At 44.8% G+C, this 19,886-nt stretch overlaps 1 protein-coding gene across 3 annotated transcripts in view; it reads left to right on the top strand.

The window, feature by feature from the left end:
• Positions 1 to 19,886, top strand: part of Frmpd2 (FERM and PDZ domain containing 2) — a 113,065-nt gene that overhangs the window by 67,711 nt on the left and 25,468 nt on the right. For 2 of the 3 annotated variants that reach the window (XM_070020782.1, XM_070020781.1), the window contains exons 16-22: positions 5,116 to 5,326; positions 8,971 to 9,071; positions 11,407 to 11,499; positions 12,211 to 12,318; positions 12,409 to 12,525; positions 17,373 to 17,575; positions 19,282 to 19,386. In XM_070020782.1, coding sequence (XP_069876883.1) covers positions 5,116 to 5,326; positions 8,971 to 9,071; positions 11,407 to 11,499; positions 12,211 to 12,318; positions 12,409 to 12,525; positions 17,373 to 17,575; positions 19,282 to 19,386 — 938 coding nt within the window. The remainder of the gene's footprint in view (positions 1 to 5,115; positions 5,327 to 8,970; positions 9,072 to 11,406; positions 11,500 to 12,210; positions 12,319 to 12,408; positions 12,526 to 17,372; positions 17,576 to 19,281; positions 19,387 to 19,886) is intronic. The other variant, XM_070020783.1, reaches the window with a different exon arrangement.

Below are 19,886 nucleotides of genomic sequence, written 5' to 3'. Positions count from 1 at the left end.
GCTGCCTCCAACCTGTCCTCCTCCTCAGGGTATCCAGGAATCAGTCTCCGGTCATGATCTTGGTCTTGTTTGAGTAAGACCTCACTGGAAGGAAGTGGGATCTGCACCCTCTTCCCCATCCTCTGTTTACTACATGCTGTCAGATAGGTTTTGTGCTGAAACTCACATCTTCTATTCCTGTCCTTCCCTCTGCCTTTGGAAAGCCCTTTCCAAAGAACCAAACCCATCATGTGCTCTGTGCTGACACTTGTCAGTGGCTCCCTGCTGTCCCCATCACTGTAGGATGACACATGGAACTCTTCATGCAATCTGGTCCCAGCCCTAATTTCATGTCCAGACTCTTCCCTCTGTCCCAGCTGTCCTGCATGCCATCCTGCTGGCTGTTAACACACCTGCATGTCTTAGATTCCAGGGTCTTTGTGCTTAACAACCTCCACCTATGATTTTGCACCAAAATCTGTTCTAGGCATAGACCACAGATCAACCCACTTCTCCATAGATAAGGATAACTTCTTGTAGGGTTTCCTGATTGGCTGCCCCAAGATGACTCCTTTCCTCTAACTGCCATTTTTACTTGTGCATATGTCTATCTCCAGTCTGTGACAGATGGGAAATTCCTTAGAGGCAGGTATAACATTCCATACTCTTCACAGCTCCTTTATTATGGAATAGAGGTGGGACAAATGGGAAATATTTAATGCATTTTTTTCGGAGTGGGTGTATAGGTGGATCGGTAGGTATGTGGGTGGTGGTGGAGGGATGGATGGGTAGAAAGGTGTATGGGTATGTGTGTATGGATGGATAGACCAGTGGTTGAATGGATGGTCAAATGAGTGAATGTTAGTGGAAGGATGGATGGGTAGGTGGGTGTAGGTATGTATGTGAATGGATGGATGGGTGGGTAGGAGGATGAAGGGGTGATGTGTAGGTGGTGGTAGAGGGATGGATGGGTAGATAGGTGTTAGGGATGTATGTGTATGGATGGATAGACCAGTGGGTGAGTGGATGGTCAAATGAGTGAATGTTAGTGGAAGGATGGATGGGTAGGTGGGTGTAGGTATGTATGTGAATGGATGGATGGGTGGGTAGGAGGATGAAGGGGTGGTGGTAGAGGGATGGATGGGTAGGTTGGTTTAGGTATGTATGTATGTATGGGTGGATGGATAGATGAATCTGTGAGTAGCAGTGGAGGGATGGATGGGTACGTGGTATAGGGATGTAAGTTGTGGATGGATAGATGGGCAGGAAGATGAGTGTGTGTATGGGGGGTGGATGGTGGTGGAGGGATGGATGGGTAAACAAAATTTTTTATGTGCAAATACAGATACTTAATAATTCCTCTTTTGATAGTTAGTTTGTGTTTCGCAAACAGCAAATGTCAATGGAGGAATATTTTTCTAGATTTTACATCATTTTGTTAAACTGGACATTGAAAGTACAGTTACTGTGTCTGAGAGCTAGGGAACTTTGAAGGACCGTGCCTGGCCCCTTGGCATCCAGCCTAGCCATTCTCCTGGGTATCTTTGTTCCTTTGGTAGGTGAAAACAACCCCCTCCTGTTGATTTATTTTGTGCTTCTTTGATGGTTGGGAAGCTGAATATTTTCCAAACATTTCTCAGTGTCTTTCTTCTGTGAATTGTTGCAACAAGCATATTATTGCATAGTTATATTTGGATTTCTAGAGAGAAAGAATAATGACTGAGCGTTTTATTCACAAGTGTACAATTTCAGGACTAAATTTGGAAAGCTGCTGAGAGGGCCCCACAGGCTTCTTCATCCTTTCTGATGATTTCAAGCTGTGTGGTGCCCTGTGGATGTGATGGAGCTGTCCGTCATTTTGCCTGGTACCCTTTCCCTGCGTCCTTCCTCGTAGGTGTCTCCTGTGGGCTGGAAACACTGTAAATAACTTGGATCTGAACCCTTGGTGTCCAGATAGATTCAGATAGTCATCAGCTACTTCACTGATGCCACATTTACTCTGTGAGGCACCTAAAGTCAGGGCACAGGTACTATGTGCTGTCTTTGATGTGCCAGTGGCTTGGGGGACATTCTTGGTAACCCTTCCTTTTGTTCCTGAACACCAGCTCTTGGCTCTCCTTCCTACTGTCAAATCTTCCCTCCCTGGTTGGTCCACCAGTAGAGCCCCACACAGCCAAAGTCTGGTAAGAACACCAACCCTTTCCCCGCCCCATCCGTGCCTTGCCTCAGGTGGAGTCTGATGCTGAGGGCTTCACACTGTGATCTTCTCTCCTGACCACACATGTGGCCCCTGTCCTCTGCCCTGACTTCCTCCTCCCTTCTTGACATTGTCCTGCTTCCTGATGACCACACCATCCTTCCCCAAGCCCAGGTCATTGGGAATCTTTCTCCTCTGCTCCCTTCTACACCCTCCATCCTAGAACCCGAATCTCTCTACAATCTTGCTTCAGACCATTAAACCTTTCTTGGCCAGGACCTGTCTTAATGTCTCTACCTAGAAATTTCCCATGGCTAATCATATCTACCATGACTAACTCCAAGGCCAGTATGTAGTCAGGCCCTGGAGGTCGGGTGTGCTATGGGGCATCAGCTGAACTGTTTTGGTCAGTGTCTTCAACATACCCATAGTCTGCTATGGACTGTAGAGTCAGTAGACTCCAGTAGAAATCCTGCTCTACCACTTACTGGCCTCAGGACCAGGAATAAAACTTCAGTTCTCCTTTAGTCTCAAGTTTCCTCATCTGTAAAATGAGTACAGTATCTGGGTGGGTAGGTGAGGATGAAGTGAGAAAATGTAGACAATCTGCCTCCTACTGGGCTGTCACATAAGATGTGGTCAGTAACACCAACTGCTGTTTTTGGTGTGCCTTGTTTCAGAACAGACCTGAATTCTAGTGTAAGGCTCTAGGACATTTGTGGAAACCTTCAGGTCGTATTCAGATGGCTTCCGTTCCTCCATTCTCTTTTGCCAACAGTAAGCAAACAATGGTGTCCTCATTTATACCAAATTTTTGAAAAAGGTTTCTTTTCCTTCCCTCCCCTCTCCCTCCGTTTCTTCCTTCTCTCTTTCTTCCTCCCTCCCTTCCTTCTTTCTCTCTCTGTTTCTCTTTATTTCTTTCTTCTTTTATATTTTTGTCAGTCATGGGACTTGAACTCAGGGCCTTGGCATTCTCCCTGGGCTTTTTCCACTCAACCACTTTGAGCCATACTGCCACTTCCTGATTCCTGGTCGTTAATTGGAGGTAAGAGTCTCAAGGCCTTTCCTGCCAGGGCTGGCTTCAAACTGCAATCCTCAGATCTCAGCTTCCTGAATAGCTAGGATGAGAGGCTCAAGCCACTGGTGCCTGGCTCTCTCTTCTTCCTTCTTTTGGTGCTGGTACTGGGGCTTGAACTCAAGCCTTCCTGCTCTTGTTTGGCTTTTTTGCTTGAGGCGAATGCTCTACCATTCCACAGCTCCACTTCTGGATATTTTGGTGGTTAATTGGAGATAAATTTCAGAGACTTTCGTGTTTGGGTTGGCTTCAAACTGTGATCCTCAGATCTCAGCCTCCTGAATAGCCAGGATTACAGGCATGAGCCACTGGCACCCAGCAAAAAAAATTTTTTTTAAAGGCACAGCCCTAGTTACAAAGCAGATACTGTTGTAGGACACTTCTTCAGGTGTCACCCTCTCCCTCCTGTAGAGGTATAGTGTACTATGTAATACGTGGGCACACACACACACACACACACACACACACACACACTTGTATTACACATACCTCTGACACATCCCCACAGCATGCCACCTCTTGCATACATACCACACTCCCACATAGACACTATATACACAGACATAGACAACACATACACACACATACACACAACACACACACACAAAACAAGCTGATGAGCACCCTGCACTTAGGTCTTTCCTTCCTGGTTTTAAGCAGGGTGCTTACAATATAAAAATTGGCTTTGTGTAATGTCTCTATTAATTTTAGCAATCTATTGATCAAATACCATTTTTGTTTGTTTTTGGACTCAGTCCTGGGTCTTGAACTCAGAGCCTGGGCACTATCCTTCAGCTTTTTTCCTCAAGGCTAACACTCTATCACTTGAGCCATAGCTCTACTCTAGGTTTTTACAAAATATAGTTAATTGGGGCTAAGAAGGTGACTCAGTGGTAGAGCGCTTGCCTTGTATGCATGAGGCCCTGGGTTCGATTCCTCAGCACCACATAAGCAGAAAAAAAAGCCGGAAGTAATGCTATGGCTCAAGTGGTAGCGTGCTAGCCTTGAGCTGAAGAGCTGAGGGACAGCGCCTAGGCCCAGAGTTCAGGCCCCACGACCAGACCCCCCCCCCCAAAAAAATATATAGTTAATTGGTAGATAAGAGTGTTACAAACTTACCTGTCCAGGCTGGCTTTGAACCATGATCCTCAAATCTTAGTCTCTCGAGTAGCTAGGATTATAGGTATGAGCCACCCAGCTGCTCATTTTTTAAAGTGAATACTATAAACAATGAAGTGGTCCCTCACATCTGCGATTTCAAGATCTGACCAGAGTAACTTATTAAATTTTCTGCAGGAAAAGCGAGATAGGGACCTCCCCATCTGATACACACATATATTTCAGGAAATAGGTTCTTAAATGAGGAAATATAACCAGGACAACTAGGCTGTGTAGAGATAGGAGGTGTGAAGTCCTATTTGTTAGAAGACACATTGTGAGAAAAGAGCTGTAAACTCAGGTGCAGGCCTGCGTAGGAAGCTAATTTTATCTGGTGTCTGCCAGAGGTGGTCTCCAGGAATACTTTGGGCTGTGCAGGGGGAACAGGCTCCTGGTTCCAGGTTTTGTCAAGCTACGAGGAAAGGGAATATCTTGCCTCTTCTTAGGTTTCTGAAGCGTCTTTCATTAGCAAGTGTTAATTGGGATGACTTGCATTCCCAGAGCTAATCACCGAACTCTCCTAGTTGATATGAGACAAAATAAATAAATAAATAAATAAATAAATAAAAATAAAATAGCATGCCTGGCAGTGCAGAGAAAGCTGGGAGAGGAGAGCCAAGGTTGGAGAATATTGCTTACCCTAAGGGGAATTGAGCCAGTGTCATCTTGTGTGTGTATGTGTCTGTCACTTCACCTCTTGCTTCAGACCAGGACAAGTTTCTGCAAATGGCCAATCTGAGTCTTGCACACCAGACCCAGGCCAAAGCTCTCACTTGGATTCAGAGACTGTCACGGTCAGAAAATGAGCTGTTTGCACCCAAGTTGCAGGAGCCCCCGAGAGACCAGCTTAACCCATGGCTGGAAAACTTCAACATGGAAATCAGCAAGGAAACTGGGTCGGCAGGAATCAGAGGCAGGTGGGTTTCATCTTTTTTCTGAGCCCAGACCAGCAGACATTTGGTACATTAGATCCATGTGTACCTGAAGCAGTTGGTTAATGGATGCGATTCCTAAGGGAAGTATAGTGTCCTTGAGTCACTACCAACTATATCCAGAGTTACTGTATGCCAGCCCTAGGCTTGGTCTAGGCTATAGGGAAAAATTTCTCTTTTTCCTTTGATGAAAAAATAACAAAGTTCAAAAACAAAAACCCCCAAACAATACAACACAAGACACAAAGCTAAGTGATAATGGGAATTGCAGAGGACAAAATAAATTATAATAAGTCTATTTGGAATTATTAGAAGACAGATACTAATCTAGGCACTTGTATACATGAACTGATTTGACCCATAAGACTCTGGGTAGGTTTATATAGTTCTCCCCATTTTGCAGGAAGGAAAAAAATCGAGGCTCTAGGACTCAAACACAAGCAGTTGAACTTTAAAAGACCAGACTCCTAACCTTGATACCACACTATCTGATAGACTAATTGTCATTCAAATTTGTATATGAAAACAACAAGCTCACAAATGCAACTTTCTATTATAATACACTGTTCCTGACATTTATAAATAGCCTAGAACTTGGATTACACTGACATTGCAAGTTGTATAAATAGAACAGATTTCCAGGCAACAGATGACTGAGGCCTGGTTTTTCTTTTTTTTGGTATGAGTTATACATCTGCTCCAATAAGAGTATATGGATGATTCATTTGAACTAAAATCCATGCATGTATGTACATACCTTAAAGTCATTTGGAGAATATGATTGCCCGAATTCTCTGGACGCAAATGTGGTTTGCTGTGCACTGCAAAGTCAATCAATAGTGGAGAAGCAAAACTGTTCTGAGCAGTTATTGCTGCCAATCAATCATTTTGCTATTTCACTTCAGTTTTCTGGGTTAGAAAGCTAGGTAGAACTTAGTTGAGATATTCTGTTGCTACAATATGGTGTTGACTGGGAGCATGACAGTACTCTTGACTAGTTTGGAAGGGCCAGGACACCTTTCCTTGCATGCTCAGCTCCTTGGTGTCAGTGGCGGGGATACACAGCATGCTAGTAGTCCTCTCTTCCTCACAGTGTAGTCAAGCTTTCTTCATGCTGTGCATCTAGTGAGGTTCTACATGGCAGCAGAGGGCTCCAGGAGCCCAGCAAGAGTTTCTTTCTCTTCTTTTCTTCTTCTTCCTTCTTTTTCCCTCTCCCTTCCCCTCCTCCTTCTCTTCTTTTGAATTCAGGGCTTGCTCTGTCACTTGAGCCACCACTCCACTTCTGGCTTTTTGGTGGTTAACTGGAGACAAGAATCTCATACACTTTTCTGCCTGGACTGGCTTTGAGCCATGATCTTCCGATCTCAGCCTCCTGAATAGCTGGGATTACAGGCTTGAGCCTCTGGTGTTGGCTACTTCCATCAGTATTTTGGTTAAATTAGGCTCAGGTTAGCACAGACACAGAGGGAACAGAAATAGACGCCACCTTACACTGTGAATGTCAACAGATTTGTGGCCATCTTTCATCTGTCACCCAAACTGATGGCACTTTACTGTTAAAAGACAGAAACAACCATGAGTGACTCATGGACACTTGTGTTACCTTGCTCTTACTGTGACAAAATAACCAAGATAATTGGCTCAAAAAGAAGAAAGGCTAATTTTGTTTTACTGTTTGTATGTTTTAATTCATGGTCAATTGTCCCTGTTCCTCTGGGGCCTATGGCGAGCACATACATCATGGCAGAGGAAGGTGATGGAGAAAGCCAATTCTTTTGCTGGAAGGTGGGGCAGGAAGAGGAAGGAACTGGGGGTCCAATATCCCCTTTCCTGGGCACGTTGACTTCAGGACCTCTGATATGGTTTGGATGTTCCTCTCCCCCAAAGGCTCATGCACTGGAAAGTTTATTCCTTAGCTGGTGGTTCTATTTGAGAAGTTCTGGAAAGTTTAGGAGGAGGGGACTAATAGAGGAAGCAAAGCACTAAAAGTGTCTCCATGGAAGCTGTGTCTTTTCCCTGATGACGATCCTCTCTTTGCCTGCTCAGTTCTTCCCTCTGAGGAGTTCCTAGCTACATGGTCCCATCACTGACATCACCGTTCCCAGGGCATAAGATGGTCCATGGGAAGCTACCCATGCCAGCATTCCCTGCCACAGCTCACCTGCCTAAGCAGTGGTCTGAGAGGGGACTCTGATCAGATGACTGATCAGCCTGGAGGTCCAATGCTAGCTTTTCTTTCCAGGGCTCTGAGCATCTGTAGCTTTCTCTCTTCTTGCTTGCTTGCTCTAGACTTGTTCATTTGTGAATATAGCCCATTGGTATGCAAGCTGACCCTTGATTCAACATTTTTTTCTGCCTATAACATTTTTCATTTAGTATTATGCATCATGCATTAGTCTGTTTTTGTTGCTATAGTTAAATAAGGTTGAATACCTTAACAAGAAAGGTTTAAGCTGGGCACCACAGCTTACACCCACAATCCTAACTACTTAGGAGACTGAGACCTAAGCATTGCGATTTGAAGCCAACTCAGGCAGGAAAGTCTGTGAGACTCTCATTAACCACCCAAAAGCCCAAAGAAACTCAAATGGTTGAGTGCTAACTGTCAGCACAAAAGCTATGGGATAATGCCAAAGCCCTGAATTCAAGTCCTAGTACCAGTACACACACACACACACACACACACACACACACACACACACACACACACACACACACACACAAGTCTAGCTGGCTCATAGTTTTGAAGGTAGAATGTCCAAAGGCTTAGTGTTGGTCTGGTGGGCCCCATGGCGGCTTCAACGCTCGGTAATTGGTATTGTGGTGGAGATGCATGTGAAAAGGAGAGCTCTCAGAAGAGGACAAGAACTCTCAAGACAGGGGATAAATCTTGCTTTTTTTTTTTTTTAAAATAACTCGCTCTCAGAGGACTACTTAATCCTTTGCAAAAGTGGTGTGCCTGTGACTTGACTAGCTCCCATTGGGCTCTACCTCTTAAAGGACCCACTGCCTGATCACTCCACTGTGGATCAAGCATCCAATCCATGAACCCTTGGGGGACAAACCACATCCAGAGCACTATACCTTTAACCATGTGTGCCTATATGAAAGTTTCCTGATCTCTCTGTGTGTGTGTGTGTGTGTGTGTGTGTGTGTGTGTGTGTGTGTGTGTGTGTGTATAAGTGTGCCCAGTGGGGCACAGCATGTGTGGGATGCTGGAGTACCTGCTAAGGATCTTTGGCTAAAAGCAAGAAAGAGCATACAAACATCAAGACTCTACAATCTATGGTCATGGCTTGCTTTGGATGCCATTCCAAGCCTGGAATTAGGAAGATTATTTCAATCTCATGGTTGAGGAAATGGAGATCTTCAGCACTTGTATACGCAATCCAAAAGTGGACAGTGAGATAGGGGGATTGTTTTGATGAGGTATGGTGACTGCAATGAGCCCTGGGAGATGGAAAGACCTTCGAGCCATCCCTCCTCACTACCTCCCAGTGGGGTGTGTCTGTGGGTCAACAAGGATGGCTGGAGCCAGGGTTTCCTCCCCAGGCCATGACACACACAAACTATTACACAAGAGTTTTCCATGAAGAGGCCTTATCTAACCTTGTCACCTTTTCCTGCAGCCCCCACACTGACCAGGAGCAGCCAGATACCATCTGTTTGATCCAGAAGCCAATTACCTGTGGCCATCTCTCTAGGTCACTTGTTCAGAGTGTCTGTACAGGTATGGAATAAACCATGACCAATTTATGGTTAAGTAAACCTTATATAGGATGCTTGCTTTTAACCTTTTTTTTTTTTTTTATCAGTCGTTGGGCTTGAACACTGGGGCTTAGGCCCTGTCCCTGTGCTCTTCAGCTCAAGGCAAGCACTCTACTGCTTGAGCCACAACACTACTTCTGGATTTCTAGTGGTTTATTGGAGAGAAGAGTCTCACAGACTTTCCTGCCCGGGCTGGCTTTGAACCATGATCCGCAGATCTCAGCCTCCTGAGTAGCTAGGATTACAACAGGCATGAGCCACCGGCGCCTGGCATGCTTTTAATCTTTTACCACTACTTCAGTTTGCTTTCCAATCCTCATAATTCTTGTAATTTTGGGGGGGCTGGTCTTGAGGCTTGAACTCAGGCCTGGGTGCTGAGTCTCATGACTTTCCTGCCTGGGCTGGCTTTGAGTTCTGATCCTCAGATTTCAGCCTCCTAAGTAGGTAGGATTGCAGGGATGAGACATTGGTGCCTGGTTGTTCACAACCTTTTTTGCTTTTAAAATTATTCTCAAGCAATACAGGGTTGGAATGAGTGGTCCTAATCAATATTTAGCTCTAGCTGGTATGTGGATCTGAGAGGAATTGGCTTTGGTCAGGTGATTTCCAGTGCTTGGTCATAAGGAAGACCCATGATGGAGCAGTGAAAAATACACCATCTGTTTCCATCAAGCTTTTCCTCACAGGCCCAAAACATCTCTCTCCTGGTGAGTTCTCAGTTGAAAATAAGGACAAATAAGACTCCACAACTAGGCAAAATACATATACTTGACAAGTACCAGATCTGGGGGCTGGTTCTGGAATACCACTATCTTTTGTTACCAATCTGCCAGATGCTCCCATGGTCCTTGTGAGTGTGTGTGTGTGTGTGTGTGTGTGTGTGTGTGTGAATGTAACAGTTGTGGTAGTGGATCCCCATCCTGCTCACTGGGCACTGTTTTAGGGCTCTGCTTTGAGTTTCCTCTCAAACCCATGCTCAGAAAATGCTCTAGGAGAGCCAGGTTGGGCTGCTGGCCCCTATCACCCTGACAGGTGGATGCATGTGTTAGTCAACCTTCTGTTACTGTAACAAAACACCTGTGACAAATCAACTTAAAAAGAGGAAAGAAACTGGGAAAGCATGAGGAAGGGGTGGCATTAGCAAAAAGAAATGGACTCTTCACCTGACTGATGTCACTATAACCCCTCTGTACATCACCTTTATAATAACAATAAAATTGTTTTTTTAAAAAGAGGAAAGAGTTCTTTTGGCTCATAGTTTTAGAGGTTTAGTAGTATGGCCACTTGGTCATGTTGCTTTGGGCCTGGGGTGGCCCAGTACACAATGGTAGGAACACATAGTCAAGGCCTACTCACTTCATGGCAGCTGTTATGCAAGGTGTGAGATTGGAGCTGGAGTCGCAGTAGCTCCTTCCAGATGCTCTCAAAAAAAGTCCGAGAGCCTGTAATCCTAACTACACAGGCAGCTGAGATCTGAGGGTTGCGGTTCAAAACCAGCCTGGGCAGATAAATCCAAGACTCAACTCCAGTTAACCAGCAAAAAGTCAGAAGATGAGGTGTGGGTGCCAGCCTTGAGTGAAAAAGCTAAGGGACAATGCTCAGGCCTTGAGTTCAAGCTCCAGGATCAGTAAACACACACACACACACACACACACACACACACACACACACACACACACACACACACACACACACACACACACACACACACACACACACACACACACACACACACACACACACACACACACACACACACACACACACACACACACACCATCAGTGGCCTAACTCCTACCCATTAGGCATTAGGCATCAACTCTTAAAATTTCCGCCACTTCCCAACAGCACCAGAGGCTGGCCAGCAAGCCTTAAACACATGGTCTTGTGGGGAGCCAAATGAAGAAGATTTTGTCATCTCATCTCTGTATTAAGTTGTACTGCCAGTGAGTAGATCCTGCTCATCTTTCATCTTGTCCATCATTTACCAAGTCCAATATAAGATTAAAATAAAAGGCCTAACTAAAGCACCCTACTCTGGGCAGGCCTCTGCTTTGACAGCTCAAAACTTGACCTACGCCTACCCAGTGAGGATCCTGGAAGTGTGTGCTCAGTGACCCATCACACTGCTGTTGGAAACTTCCCTATGAGCTATGTTTACTTTTAGGTGTGTGTGTGTGTGTGTGTGTGTGTGTGTGTGTGTGTGTGTGTGTGTATTATAACGTGCTATTGTTCTCTCCTTTTATATTAATAATCTGGGATGCAAAGAATAATTGTTGCTTTGACTCCACCTCTAGGGCCACAGAATAACAGAAGAAAGACTTCTACAGCAGACCCTGGTCAAGAAATCATTCATGTGGCACTGAAACGTGATCCACACCGTGGTTTTGGTAAGAGCACCCCCTGCAGGTGAGTCCCATCTCCCCTGATCAGCAGGGGAGGAGGATGCCACTTTTTCCTTTCAGCTTTTCTACTACCCTTTTCTGCCCTCTTCTCCCAATTTGTCTTTTTTTCACTGATCACTTCTCTCCCTCTTCTCTCTACATTTCTCACTCTCTCAATTTCTCTCTGTCTCTCTGTCTCTGTCTCTCTCTGCCTCTCTGTCTCTGTCTGTTTCTCTGTCCCTGTTTCTCTCTGTCTCTCTCTATCCCTCTGTCTCTGTCTCTGTCTCTCTCTCTCTCTAAGTGTCCATTAAGAGCAATGAGACTTTGAGACCAAGGGTTCCTTGCAGGCCCCAATGTAGACCCCTAATAGCATGGGAAAACATTTCTTTAGTATATGTAGATTCTCAGTGATAGGAAAGACTAGCCAAACTTTTTCACCTGTTATCTAAAATCACTGAGACAAGATACAAGAAACAAGATGAGATACTTCATTAAAAACAATCTCCTTTCCATCTCTGATTCTGTCCTGGAACAAAATCTAGTTAAAATTGTTGGGTTGCTTTAGTCATGGTTGCTGAAGGGAACAATACTTTTTCCAGTGATCTAATGGCTAAAGGAAACAATCTACCCATATTCAAATGGCAATACCATTTGGTAGCTAACCTCTCTGAATTGCAAAGTCATTAAGCATGATCTTATTATATATCTTGATTGCAGGTTTTGTCATTAATGAGGGAGAAGATGAAGGCCAAGTGAACCCTGGTATTTTCATATCCTCTATTATTCCAGGGGGACCAGCAGAAAAAACTAAAAGGATCAAACCAGGTAATCTTAATAAATTACTAGAGACACTGTTTAAAGGAATCCTTTTCTTGTTTTCTTGCTGGAGTTACTGAGATATCTTATTTTTTCCAGGAGGGCAGATACTGGCTTTGAATCATATCAGCCTGGAGGGCTTCACATTCAACATGGCTGTCAGAATGATTCAAAATTCTCCAGACAACATAGAATTAATAATTTCACAGTCCAAAGGTACTATTCAGCCTGCTTCCAGAAACTCAGCAGTGTTGTCTGTTTTCAGGGGTGCTTATTACCATGGGGGTACTGAGCTCTATTGAAGGGCTTTTATGTTGCTGGCCTCCTGGTGGTAGTTTACAAAGTGGCAATGTCATTGCACAAATCAATGCCTTGGGCAACTGTATGGATAGAACAGGCTTTATGACTGTATGCCCTGGTAAAAGGTGGCCATGTATTCTAACTTTTTTTGGAGGGTCCGGCGTGGGGCCTGCACTCTGGGTCTCGGCACTGTCCCTCAGCTCTTCAGCTCAAGGCTAGCACTCTACCACTTGAGCCACAGTGCCACTTCTGGCTTTTTTCTTTTTGCTTATGTGGTGCTGAGGAATCGAACCCAGGGCCTCATGCATGCAAGGCAAGCACTCTACCACTGAGCCACCTTCCCAGCACTATTCTACCTTTTTGTTAATGTTAGAAATGCACCAGGATATTGGGGTGTCATGTATGACTAAGGATATCAACATGATAGGGGCTCAGTAAGGCAAAGTTTATTTCTGCAGAAGGGTGTGCCACCAGCCAGTCAGGTGAGCAAGCCAAGGAGCAGCCAGCCTGCTTTCGTCTCTCATGCCCTTCCCCTCTACTTGGATTGGCAAAGCTCAGGGTCACACTCTGCTGGTGACTGGCTAGAATCTGATACTAGTGAAGAGGGGAGGGGCTAACATTTACATATTTGTAGGCAAGTTTTATGGGCAATTGGGGTTTAGCAAGAATCCAAAAGAAACTAGAACTGGAACTAGTTTAAGATACCTCTGACAGAAAAGACTGCTATTCTCATATTAACCAGACATGTCTGGGTACATCCACTATGTGTGCTTCAGCTCATTTGCTTTGCATGACATTTTTATTGTCACCTGAGCCTTACTGAAAATCAGAATTCTATGTTTTGGGCTTAGGTGGAATAGTCTGTTGTCCCCCTTGAAAGGAGATAAATGACCTTGAACCTTGAAGCAGAATTAGTACAGAAAAATGTGCTGTTCTGTATGTGTGTATGTGTGTGTGTGTGTGCGCGCGCGCGCGTGTGTGCGTGCCTGAGCTTGAACTCAGGTGCAAGGCACTGTCCCTTAGCTTTTTTTTTTGCTCAAGGGGAACACTCTACCACTTGAACTACAGATGCACTCGCTTCCAGCTTTTTTGTCACTTAATTGGAGATAATAGTCTCATGGATTTTCTTGCCAGGGCTAGTTTGGAACATCGATCCTCAGATTTCAAACCCTTAGTAGCTGGGATTACAGGTATGAGTCACTGGTACCTGGTACTGTTCTTATATAGTTCTAAGTTGGCATGTAGGGTGGGCTATAGATCCCCAGGAATAGAGTTTTTGTTTTTGAAAGGCATTTTTCTTTATCCGTTAGCTAAGAAGGGAGCAACCACTGCTAAAAGAATGACATCATTGTGTTGATTTGGGGAAGGTCTGGGATCTGGATGGAAGAATGAGGGGAGATTGACATCTTCACTCCTCAGTTATCCAGGATCACCTGTGCATGTTGGCTGGGTGGTCTTGTAAGCTTCAGGGGACTGCTGCAAACTCAACATCAAGTCTGATCATAGCCTATCCACTTGTGATGCCCTGAGGAGAAAAATGCCACCTGCGTTCCCTCACTCATGTGTTTACACGCCCCACCCCCAGCTGGCCTTCCCAGGCATTGCAGCTGCCCAGACCGGAATTCATGGGTTGGTGGGAATGGAGAGAAGGTGGGTGGGAGGAGTGGAGAGTACAGGCCCAGTGGCCAGCCCCTGCGCATTCACTGTACTGACCTCAGGCTCTGTGTTAGATACCAAGGCATTTTCCTTGTGTTGTAAGGAAACATAATACAACTGATCAACTCCCAATGCAGTGAAGTCCAAGAATAGCCTGCTGTGATGGGGAGGAGGCATTAAAAAAGGTATCCTTCACTAGACACTCTGTTGAAAATGAACTACATAACTTGTGTGTGGGAAGGGGGGAGGGGAAGATGTAAAACTGGGAGAGAGCAAGAGAAGGGGTGACACTGTCCAAAAAGAAAGGTATTCTTTACCTGACTTATGTAACTGTAACCACCATGTAAATCATCTTTATAGTCACAATTGAAAAAAAAAGGGAAAAAGAACTTTAAAAAAGTGGTAAGAATTCCAGATAGTGGGTTCCTCACATATCTGGGAATGACAGGGCTTCTCAGCAGGAGGTCCTCCTTACCACCTGGGGACATGACCTTTGTCACAGTCCAGGTTCCTTTGGAAACTGCCACTGATGGAAGAGGTAAACTCTGCTGGCTGCTCTTGACAGGCTTTATCTATATAGTCCCTGACCTGCAATCTAGATCGGTCACTTCAACAGGAGTCAAACTAGGTACAGATTCATGGTAGTCAAGTCTGTGCCTGGAAGACCAGCCAGAGTCACCATGGAAACCACTTCTTTCATCAGTGACAGTTTCCAAAGGAACCTGGACTGTAACAAAGGCCGTGCTCCTAAGTAGTGAAGAGGACCTGACTCCCTCAGGGTCAGGGAGGATAACACTTGATTGGCAGCCATCTGAGATGAAGGGGCAGGTTCAGGCAGGAATGGACAAGGGTTTGGCCTGCTCCTGTCTTCCCCTGGCCCCAAACAGCAGTTCCAAGTCGATTGTGTCTAAAGAGGAAATGTCCCTTTTTATTCAGACAGCAAAGCTGAAAAGTATCTATGAATTTTAAATGGAGTAGTATGTCCTTCAACCAAAATAGCCTGAGAAACTTGGGGGTAAAGAACCCAGAATTCCATGAGGTCTTGAATTCTTCAAGGGTTTTGAGTTGCTCAGGCTCTTGGCAGACCTAGGCTGGCCTAGAGATTTGAAGAGATGAAGCTATGGGGAGGGCACAGAATCAGAGGGAAACAGGGGAAAATATACAACAGAAGGGCCCATCAGCTGCACTGGACATTGATGAAAACAACCTAAGCAATTCAAGAGCAGAATGGGAGGGAGGGAATGAGAGGGAAAGAGGGAACAGCTAAGCAAAAGGAAAGAAATGTTCATATAACCCGATATGGAAGAAATAGTTGTATTGTCAAAGCTCATAGAATTCACTAAATTATAGACCATGATAATGACAATTTGCCTCCTGGAGGTTAAACTGTGTTTGTGACTTTAAGTATCACTATACCACAATACTATGAAATTGTGAAACTTATGTAATCACTTAATCTCAATTAGGAATTATTTTAAAAAAAGAAAAAAAGAAAATTCCTCTGCAGTTTGGGCTATAAGGAATGGCACTCTGGGGAGACTGAGGCCCAGCACCACAGACATTTGACAGATAGTCAATGACCATGGACAGAAGGGCTGATGCTCAGGCAGCTCACCTGCGGTTCCCCTCTTGGCTGCTAGATGGATACCATGTGGCTTTCTAGGCTCAGCCAACCCTGTCTTTTTCTCTGGAGCTGGTATCCTGTTGAACATTAGCCTTCCTGCTTCCTAGATTGGAGCTACAAGCTGGCCCTGTAGTCTAGTCAATGAGGTGGCAGATTCAGGAGGCAACCCCTGCCTTCTTATCCATTCTTCCTGGTTTCCTAAGTAACTAGCTCAGTGGCTTCTGCTTCATTGGACAGGAAACAGTTGCACAGCTTGGCCTTTTTAGTTTGATGCTAGGTCCCATCCTAGTCTCTCTTGAATGATGTGGAAGAAAATGAAGAGACATCTAGAACATCACTGGGAGAACAGTGATAGTGGAAACTATGAAGAAAATGGCTAGAAATATGGCATTACAGAATGGTTTCCCCAATCCCTACTGAATATCTTTAGAACTGAATAACCAACTTTGTTAAGTCAAATTCATTCAAATCAAATTCATTCAATACGTGATTTGGCGTACTTCCCAGGGTGCTAATGAGTTTGTATGAAATAGTAAATCTACCTGGACAGTTTGCTACCAGGCCTAAAGATACTCTATTATGTATTCTTCTAACACATACTTGTTCTGCATACTGACTTATCAACAGTAAATACACTATTGCTTAATATATACTAAGCTGTCTATGCATGTGTGTGTGAAAGTGTGTATGTGCACACACATATCTTTATCTCCTTACCTCTATATAAATCCCCTCTCTAGAAATAATCTCTAAACCTCATTAACCCTACAGTATTATTGACATTTGCATCATTTCTATTTTAAGCGTAAGGAAATGGAGATCTAGAAATGTGCGCTACTTTGCCCAAGGTTCTATGTATTTTTTTCTGTTCTATGCCAAGTCAAGGTTCAGAATTAGGATAGGTGACTTTCACCCACAGGAGTCTACCAACTCCTGTCCAAGGACTCTCACATGGGTCTTTGGATCATATACTGTTTACAGCCATGAACCGCAGGGTTTGGAAATGGAAGTTCAGTGCAGCAGCACATGCTGGACATGAAGGGAGGGGGTCGAGAGTCTTATCCTGTTGACCATTTCCTGTTGTTGGACCTGTTGACGGTTTCCTGTTGTTGGACCTGGATGCTACATTCCTGTTGGCCTGTTGAGAAGGTTGAAAGATCTATGCCTCTCCTTTATGTTTTCCTTTCTCTCTCATCATATGACGAGAGTTTCATAAAGGAAGCTGGCATTATTCACTCTCCTTGCTCCCCTTTCCACAATTGAGCCACATGAATGACTTCTATTTAGGTTTCTGAATCATATCCAAAATCTTCCCTTCCTTGATTCTAAATGGAATGTCCTCCATGAATTGCTATATTCACATTGTTCTCTGCAACTATGAAGGGCATCTCTTTTACTGAAGGATAACTTTGTGCCCCACTTATGATGCCACTGATATGCCAGCCTCTCAAACTGTTGAGTTTGTCTTATCTTGTTTTCATAGGTATTTGTGGAAACATCACCAATGAAGAGATGAATAGCCCAGCTAATTCTGGAATCCTCTCTGCAGACATCCTGAGCAACGATCAGCAGGGAAGTTTGTCATTACATACAGAAGACCAAGACAGAAGTCATGGAGGACTGGAAATGGCTCGGGTGCTAAGTCCAGTCCCCAGGCAGAGGCTTGAGCTGTCCCCTCTTCCAAAGGTGACTATACCCTTGATTCAGAGTCTTGAATTTGGTGGAAAGTAAAAAGGCTGTGGAGTCCAGCCCAGCTCCTAAGGCCTGTGCTCTTGATGTGCCGTGTCAGGCAGCTAGAGCCTACTTAACTTCACTGGCCTTCATCTTCTCATTTGTGAAATGGAAATAAGAGCCTGTCCTACATGGGGAAAAGCCAGGGCTCTGGGCCCAGGGTTGAGGCCACATGCCTCACCGTGGGAGCCTCTAATGTCCTTAGTTGCCAAGGACCAGTAATTGCTACTGATTATGACAAGATGAAGAAAAGGATGGATGCCAAGGGCAGGGCTGAGGCCATTCAACATCTTCTTAGTTTATGATTGGGCTTCATCTGGGAGCTTAATTGCTTTGTACAGAACCTTTATCCCATGAAGGCAGAAGATCAAACCCAGCCATGGTGTCCTAAGGACACCACCCTCACTGTCTTGTTGGACTCTGGGTGGGAGATCTCATATTCTGGTCCCTTGCAGCTGACATTCACTCATTGTGTCAATTCTCATTCTTTTGGTTGACTCAGCCCTAGCAGGAGCATGCAGTTGGATCACAGGTGGGGTGAATGGTTGGGTATGTCCTCTGGTGGGCATCATTACTATCAAGTGGTCCTTATCCTGGAATAACTCTCCTGGTTCCACACCTACTTGCTCCTCTTGCATAAGGTTCAGTTAATGACAGCTATGTTGTTTCTACCCCAGGTGCTTAGCTCTCCATAGTTTCTGTAAAGGCTGCCAGTACCTCTGAAGGCAGGCCTGCCTTAACCCTCTTCTTTACCCAGGTCCAGTGTGTATACCTTCTCATTGTTTCTGGGGATCTAATTAAAACAGGCCAGTTGTTCCACAACCTTTCAAACTCACCTTCCCTTTATACAAGCAGAGACAGTGATTCCTACCCACTGGGCCGTGCTGTTCCCAGGGTATCTACTTTAGTTCTCTTAGATGGGGCCTTTGTAACTAGATTAACAAGAAGAAAAACATATTTATTGAATGTAAGTTTTATGTGAGCTGTCATAAGGAAATAAATACCTGAAACAATAGTTAAGCTCAAGTATGTGTTATAGTAGGTTTGATAATTAATAGAGAACCCTAGAGAAAGGGGCATGAGTCAGCTAGGGGGCAGTTAGTGAAGGCCTGTTAGTTCAGTTTCTCCTGCGTGTCCCTCAGTCATTGGAGGTAAGGGTACCTTTCATGTGAAGACCTACGACAAAGACCCTCCAGGGAAAGGCCAGGCAGGTATCATTAGCTTTTATGACTTGCTTAGAGAAAATAATCTCTTGAATTCATCTGCCTGGACTGGAGTTGAACCTCAGCTCTCAGATCTCAGCCTCCTGAGTAGCTAGGATTTCAGACATTCACTAGGGCCCTGCTGTCGGTGCTTTCCTAGGTGGACAGTGATCATTGAACAGCATATTGTGTAAAAGATTTGGGTGCACAAGGACAGCAAAGAAGAATAAGAATAGCTGGCTTTGAGTAGTTGCCTCTGTGTCTCACAGTACTGAACATGTCATCCATGAGATTCATGGGAGAGAGTTACTATTGTGAACGTGTTTCAGAGGTTAGTAGAACTGGGGTCGAAAACTAAGCAGCTAGGCTCCTGTGGAAACCTTCCCTGTGCTGTCTACTCCAACTGAGAGCCTAGAGAAACCTTATGTTTCTTCCTTTTCTGTTTATTTATCTGGATAGGGTGTTGATTCTTCTTGTCCTCCATCACCTCCAGAAACCAATGCTGGTGAAATCTACTTTGTGGAGCTGGTGAAGGAAGATGGAACCCTTGGCTTCAGTGTGACTGTAAGAACTGTTAGGGGTTCGTGTGGCGCTTGGTTGGGAAACAATGATGTCCATCTGGATGGGCATTCCACTCTGATCATGCGTTACTGTACAGGGGGCACATGGGAAATAGGTGAATCAAGAAAGCCGCTGAGTTGCTGTATGTGGGGAATAGGAACTCAAGGATAAACTGGGAGAGGTGGCAGGGTGAGGCTGAGGTCAGGGTAGGAGCTGAGGAAATGCTGCAGGGTGAAGAGGATTGTATGCGTGGAACTGTGAGGTGTCTCCGCTCAGATGACACTGGATGGTAAGAAAAGAATAGCAAGGGAGGGTGTCAGGGACACCAACCAATGGTGAATGGGGTGATCCACTATCATCTCAAACAAGATCCCAGTGGAACATTGTGCTCTAACTTTCTGTGAGATCTCTGCCTAGACTGGCATCCTACATTTGGCTTCTGAGTTCTACCTAGCAGACCCCTTGGGAGGGAGATTCCCTGGTAACTGTAATTTCCCTGGGAT

Source organism: Dipodomys merriami, unplaced genomic scaffold (assembly GCF_024711535.1).
Source record: "Dipodomys merriami isolate MVZ:Mamm:240054 unplaced genomic scaffold, mDipMer1.0.p SCAF_14, whole genome shotgun sequence".
Taxonomy (NCBI): Eukaryota; Metazoa; Chordata; class Mammalia; order Rodentia; family Heteromyidae; genus Dipodomys; species Dipodomys merriami.
This window is presented reverse-complemented; position numbering and strand designations above follow the sequence as displayed.